Source organism: Ictidomys tridecemlineatus, chromosome 7, assembly GCF_052094955.1.
Source record: "Ictidomys tridecemlineatus isolate mIctTri1 chromosome 7, mIctTri1.hap1, whole genome shotgun sequence".
In the NCBI taxonomy this organism is placed as follows: domain Eukaryota; kingdom Metazoa; phylum Chordata; class Mammalia; order Rodentia; family Sciuridae; genus Ictidomys; species Ictidomys tridecemlineatus.
This window is the reverse complement of record NC_135483.1, coordinates 192,361,897-192,368,336: the sequence shown is the minus strand read 5'-3', so window position 1 is coordinate 192,368,336 and position 6,440 is coordinate 192,361,897. Positions and strand designations below refer to the sequence as shown.

The 6,440-nt window shown below is 54.5% G+C and overlaps 1 protein-coding gene across 1 annotated transcript; it reads right to left on the bottom strand.

Annotated features, from left to right (window-relative positions):
* Positions 1-528: 528 nt before the first annotated feature.
* Neu2 (neuraminidase 2) lies at positions 529-5,470 on the bottom strand. Its single transcript, XM_005326486.3, has 3 exons — positions 5,325-5,470; positions 4,962-5,166; positions 529-3,678 (listed from the first exon to the last, which is right to left on the bottom strand). Exons 1-3 carry the CDS (start codon positions 5,369-5,371, stop codon positions 2,752-2,754), a joined length of 1,179 nt encoding a protein of 392 aa, XP_005326543.3. The 5' UTR covers positions 5,372-5,470; the 3' UTR covers positions 529-2,751.
* Between the last annotated feature and the right edge of the window lie 970 nt (positions 5,471-6,440).

Genomic DNA, 6,440 nt, shown 5'->3' with positions numbered 1-6,440 from the left:
CTTAGCATGATATTTTCCAGCTCCATCCATTTACCTGAAAATGCCATAATTTTATTCTGTTTTATTGCTGAGTGATATTCCATTGTGTGTATATGTACCACAGTTTCTTATCCATTCATCTATTGACTGGTATCTAGGTTGCTTCCAAGTTTAGCTATTGTGAATTGTGTTGCTGTAAACATTGATGTGGCTGTCCCTGTAGTATGCTGATTTTAAGTCCTTTGGGTATAGACCGAGGAGTGGGAGAGCTGGGTCAAATGGTGGTTCCGTTCCCAGTTTTCTGAGGAATCTCTACACTGCTTTCCAGGTTGGTTGCACTCTTTGCACACTCTTAATGGAGTTTTTTGGGAGGCTGATCAATTCAGCTTTAATCAAATCAGCCATTGCTTTTTTTTTTTTCTTTTTAATTTGGCTAAGAAGAATTTGCCATTCATATATACTCAGAACCAGAAGGAATTCTAGAGATCTCCAGTGCCTGTAGGTTTGTTTTGTTTTTTTTTTTTTTTAAGAGAGAGAGAGAGGGAGAGAGAACTTTTTAATATTTATTTTTTAGTTTTCGGCGGACACATCAGCTTTGTTTATATGTGGTGCTGAGGATCGAACCCAGGCCGCATGCATGCCAGGCGAGCGCGCTACCGCTTAAGTCACATCCCCAGGCCGCATGCATGCCAGGCGAGCGCACTACCGCTTAAGTCACATCCCCAGCCCACATAGGTTTTGAGCCTTCTGTTCTTTAGAATAACTTAGGGACCTTCGCCTGCCTGGGACACTACAGAGATTCTGAACTGGTGGCTCAGGGTGGGGCACGGGCAGCAGCACTGCTGAAGAGCTCCCAGGGGATTCTAACCAGCCTGGAGCAGGGAGCTGCTGACCCAGGGAGAGCCTGGAGTTCAGGAGAGGGACAGTGGGCCTGACAGTGGCCAGGCACCCCTCCCGTTCCTGCCTCATCTGCCTAAACAGATGAGGAGCTTTGCCAGGGAAGTAAGTGGTGCCGCCTCTGGCACAGTCCTCGTGGAGGGGGGGTCTTTGACTTGAACCCCCCACTTTCCAGGGACAGCCCTGGTTAGTGCCTGTTAACAAGTGTAACCGGACTCTCACGAGCGTCCCTGCTGGATGATACACTACAGGGTTGCCCACCTTAGCCTCTCCCCCAGGCTCAGCCTCAGCCTCCACCCCAGCCTCTTCTGAGTGGTTTGGAAGACACTGGGTGGCCATCCCCAGAACGGAGGGGCCTAACCTCCCATTCCAGGCCCCAATTCCTCATCCTTCCCGCCGGCTTTCTCAGAACCCCACCAGGAGAAGCAGCATCCTGACATGTGGCCAGTGCCTAGGACCAACCCCCACAACGGGCCAGGCAAAGATGCCACTCAGCTGCAAGAACCTATGACTGTTGTCACTGCGCCCACTAGAGGGGCTCTGGAGGAGCAGGGGACAAGTTTTCCCAAGACATAGGACTAAGTCCTTAAAAATTCCGGGGAGTCAGAAAAGTGTTGCTCCTGCACCCAGGCTGGCTCCCTCTCAGGTGGCCGCTCCTGAGACAAGCAGGGGCGGCCTTCTCCCTACTCTGGCTTTATGGCAAGAACCACAAGCCCAGCACCCTTGCTGTCTCTTCAGTGTCACATGGCCCTCTGGTCACCTTGAAAAGTGAGGGTCCTACAGCAGCCCTGCCCCAGGGATCACAGCTAACAGCCCCCGCCCCACCCCGATTCCTCCAAACTATCTGATCCATCTGAACCTCAGTCCTGCCTTCAGCCACGTCCTCTGGGCAAAACCAAGTGCTTATGACCATGGTGGGTTGAGTGGTGGCCCCCAAACTTACATCCACCTCCTACCCCCAGCATCTGTGACCGTCACCTGACTGGGGAAAAGCGTCTCTGCAGATGTCATTAAGGATCTTGGAGGTGAGCTGATCCTGGTTTATCCAGTGACAAACGTCTTCATGAGTGACTAGGGAGGACATGCAAGAGAAGGTCATGTGAAGACCGAGGCCAAGGTGGGAGCCATACAGCCCCGAGCTGAGGGGTACCAAGAGTTACCAGGATCTACCAGAAGCTGGAAGGGACAGTCTCTGGAGAGACTGTGGCCCTGAAAACAGATTGATTTGAGGCTTCTCGCCTGAGGTGCGGCGAGGACACATTTCTGTTGTTTTATGCCACCAAGTTGGAGATAATTTGTTGTGGCAGCCCTAAGAAAGGAACACAGTGACTTAAGTGAGCTTAATTATTCTCGACCCTGCCTAACCTTTCTGCAAAGCTGTTTCCCAGTCTGTCTGCTCTGAAGCATCAACAAGAAAACACACACACACACACACACACGCACACACGCACACACACACACACCTCTGCTAATCCACATCCTCAGGTTAGCCTTTCCCCAGGAACACCGTGAGCATCCCCAAGAAGAAGGGGGCTGGAGTAGGTCATTTATCAAGCACATCACAATAATGGGGGGCAGGCAGGCTGAGCTCTGCAGCTTGGCAGCCACCGTGCAGAGTGACAGCCACCGTGCAGCCTGTCTCGTCTTGCTGCCAAGGGGCTGGGGAAAGCCAGGCTCCTTTGATTTCTGGATGTAAACAGAACCTTCTGGGAAGACTGGAAAGTGAAGGAGGCAAAGACGCCAAGAAGCAGACCTCTCTGCCACTTAATGAAGGGACCCAGAGGTGACCTCCGGGGACACTGAAAGGAATGGGAAATAATCAGCGCCGCTGTGGGTGCCTAGTGTGGGCCGGGAGCGTGCCAGCAGGTGGCTGGCTCATGGGGCTGGGACCTGGGCTGGGAAGGCCTGTTTCAGGGTGAACAGGAGGAAAACAACTTCCTCGTAGTCACCCGCCTCATACAGACACCCAAACTGGGCCGAGCCGTCGGGGCCGCGCCCCATGCTCTGCAGGTCGGAGTAGGCGCAGCTGCCCGTGGCCAGCAGGGTGGGCTGCGACCAGGCGGCAGGCTCGGGGGGCCGGGTGTTGAGGTACACACCCAGGTTGCGCCTCTTCCGGGGGTCAGTGGGGTGAACGTAGAGCAGCCACAGGTCTGGGGAGCTGGGGCTGGGGAAGGCCACGGTGCTCCCGTGGCAGCCATGGGGCGGCTCGGGCAGCTTTCGGGTCACCAGGGCCCCCTGGAAGTCCAGCCCCGCGTTGGTGCTCTGGGCCTGCACCCGGGCCCCGCGCGAGCTCCTGGCGTTGAGGTACACCACGCTCTGTCCCCGGGACCTCACCTCCGCCACCTGGCACTCCACGGAGTCCTGGGCCAGGAAGTTCCCTCTCTGCCACGTGCGGCCGTGGTCGTGGCTGAGGAAGCAGAAGGAGGCTGGGGAGGGCGAGGGGTGGTGGGGAAGCTTCCGGTAGGCATAGGCGGGCACCACCAGGCTCTGCATGTGGTTGTGCAGCTGCAGACAGTGCCCCGGGCCCACTGCAAAGGTGGCCCATTCCTCGTGGGCGGGGCCGATGGCCGAGCTGGTGATGTCACTGGCAGGGCTCCAGGTCCGGCCATGGTCAGCACTGGTGACGTGGCACAGCCACACCATGTTGACCCCGGACTGCAGCTGGTGGCGCTCGGAGACCTGCCCTGGGACGGCGATGAAGAAGAGGAAGAGGGTCCCGGTCTGCTCGTCGTAGAGCGGGCACGGGTTCATGGACCGGTGGCCCTCCAGCTGGGCTTGGGTCACCACCTCCTGAGCGTGCCACTGGACGTGGGGGGAGGGAGGAAAGGGAAGCACAGTACTGAAGCAGGTGGCCGAATCAGGAGCCACACTCTCAGGGGTGGGTAGGGCGGGACCACTGTTGAGACCCTCCTCAGAGCGCTGTGGGCTGGGGCTCTCCGATCCCTCCTGGTGCCCACTTTTCACTGAGCAGCTCTGTCACTTCCATTCCCATCTGCATACAGAGCACCCAGAATGAGCCAGACGCCAAGACACAAAGATGACTCGGGAGGAGCGGTGACGCCTTCTCCCTGGTTGCTCCTATTTACCTGCCCAGTCTAGCATGAACGTCAGACTTAGTGGGGGCCTCAATAATCGGACCAGTGCCAGATAGAATCTGTTGCCCTCCTCCTATCTTCTATGCATGATACTCTATTAATGCATCCTAAGAGGGCATTGCCTCAAGATATTGAGGACTAAACACTGACCTTCCTGGATGCCCAAGTCCACCATACACGCCCCAGCTCTGCCGTTCATCCCCACTCATTAGCAGTAACCCCCAATAAGGGATTCTAATCCCAGATGCTGTGCCAAAGGTCTAAAATGCACTACCTCATCTATCTCCTAATCCTAGGGGACAAGTATTAGTAGTTCCATCTCACACCTGGAGAATGAGAGGCTCATATAAGGTCGAGTTGCCCAAGGCCATGCCTCTGGTAAGAAATGGAACCAGGACTTGAACCCAGGTCTATCTGCTTTGAGTCCCATGAACATGTACAGTCATTATGTGTCAATCAAAATCAAAATTTTAAAAAAGTCATGCTTTGAATAGCTACTAGGTAGTAATGACCACAAAGTAATGATAATAATACTAAACCCTTCAAATAAAGTAAGCCAGCCTTGGGTGTCTTTATCAAGATTACGTTTTGGAACTTTAGGACACAACAATCACCCCACCCCTAGCTCCTCAAGTTAATTGCACTCAAAGAGGCCAGTTTACATGGTAATGAACTGCTCCTCCCTGCGGTCTCAAGGGTGTTGGGAAACTCATGCACGAAAGCCGACGGCCAGGCCAGCAGGACCTGCTGTCCTGGAGAACCCAGGCCAGTGTGACCACTGGGATTGCCTGGGGTGCCCACCACTGAAGGGTTTCCTGGCTCCGTCCTGGGCTTCAAGGTGTCTGCTCTCCCTGTGCCCTTCCCTTAGCTGTGGAAGGATGGAATGACCCTCGTTGTATGAGATCCAGGCCTGGGTGCCTCTGGACTCACCAGCAAAGGGGTGTGTGGGGAGCCATCCCAGGGGAGTGTCTGTAGCCACGGCTGCCTTACCTGGACCTGGTGGGCGGACGCGTCATAGTCTCCTCTGCGCAAGGCGATCAGCTTCGCGTGCTCGTCCTTCTTGCTCATTCGCTTTTCTGCAAAGGCCAGCAGTGTCTTCTGCCGGGGCAGGTAGAGCAGGGCGGGGATCCTGTAGGCATGGTCTCCCGACTGGAACAATCTCTCCCTCTGCAGGACAGGGCAGGTCTCCTTGGGGCTAGGAGGACAGGCAGAAAGGGAAGATGTGTCTCCTGCAGTCACATCTGTGTCAGGGGCCAAAGCCATCCACCAAGACAGGGGGCGCTCCACCTACAGGTGAGCAGACCCCTGTCCAGGTGGCCCGTCCTCTCCCCAGGGGGTTCCTTCTGCACTTACCTCCCTGCAGCTGGCCTTGCGCCCTCCAGAGACATCGTGGGGAACATTTGGAAAGTGTACTTTGTATTAGGTGTTTGCTGTAAAATGGGGCTGGGGTTGTGGCTCAGCGGTAGAGTGCTCTTCTCACATGTGTGGGGCACTGGGTTCCATCCTTAGCACCACATAAAAATAAATAAAATAAAGGTTTTTTTAAAAAAATTTTTAAATTAAGCAATTGCCTTACAAAATTATTTATTATTTATGATAACCTTCAGCAGCTTTTGTCAGAACCAACACATTGATCAGATGTAAAACCTTGGATGGGGTAGGGGCAGTTGGCACTCGCAGAGTGGCATTCTACAGCTGTCCAACTGCCAGGAAATGACACACGGGAGCTTTTTATAACTCCAGAGCCCTAGAAAGTTGCTTTAGAAAAAAGAAAGAAGAAAAAGCCTGAATTCTCAGGCTCTGCTCCTCAGCTGCCTGGGGCTAAGGCCCAGCACACCCACCATCCCACCCCCAGAGTGGGCCCCACCCCCGGGCAGGCAGAGCCATGGGGGGCATGACAAAGAAAGGGGGTCCTGACTGCTAACTGGCTTGGAGGAGCCCCCAGAGGTATGACAACCACAATAATAATAAGTATTCAGCTAAAAAGGGTAGCGGGGGCTAGGAGATAACTTGGTGACATTGGTCTCTCCTTCAGGGACACTAATTCCCAGCTGGGCTACTCCAAAAGTCATCTCCAGGAAGGGCTGTGTGCGGTCACCATCAGACGAAAGCAGAAGGACCAGGTGGACCCTGTCCCAACTGGGGACAGCAAGGTTGCTGAGCCCCTGGGGTCAGCTGAGCTTTCCTGGAGACTGTGTCTCAGCCCAGCTTCTCCCTCCGCCCAGGGCCCTTCCTGAGAGGCCTCCTGACAGAAGCCCACGCAGAGCCATCAGCCTCCTGGGGAGCCCTGTCCACGACATGGCCGCCGGGGGCAGACATGAGAGAGTGGGGTCAGCAGGAGGGGCAACGGGCTTTCCTCTTTATTCCTTTTTCCACCCTGTACGTGTATTATTTACTTAAAATTTATTTTTTTTTTGATAAATAAGAGCCTATCAGTCGATTATCCAAGTCATAGTGAACGTTATTGTT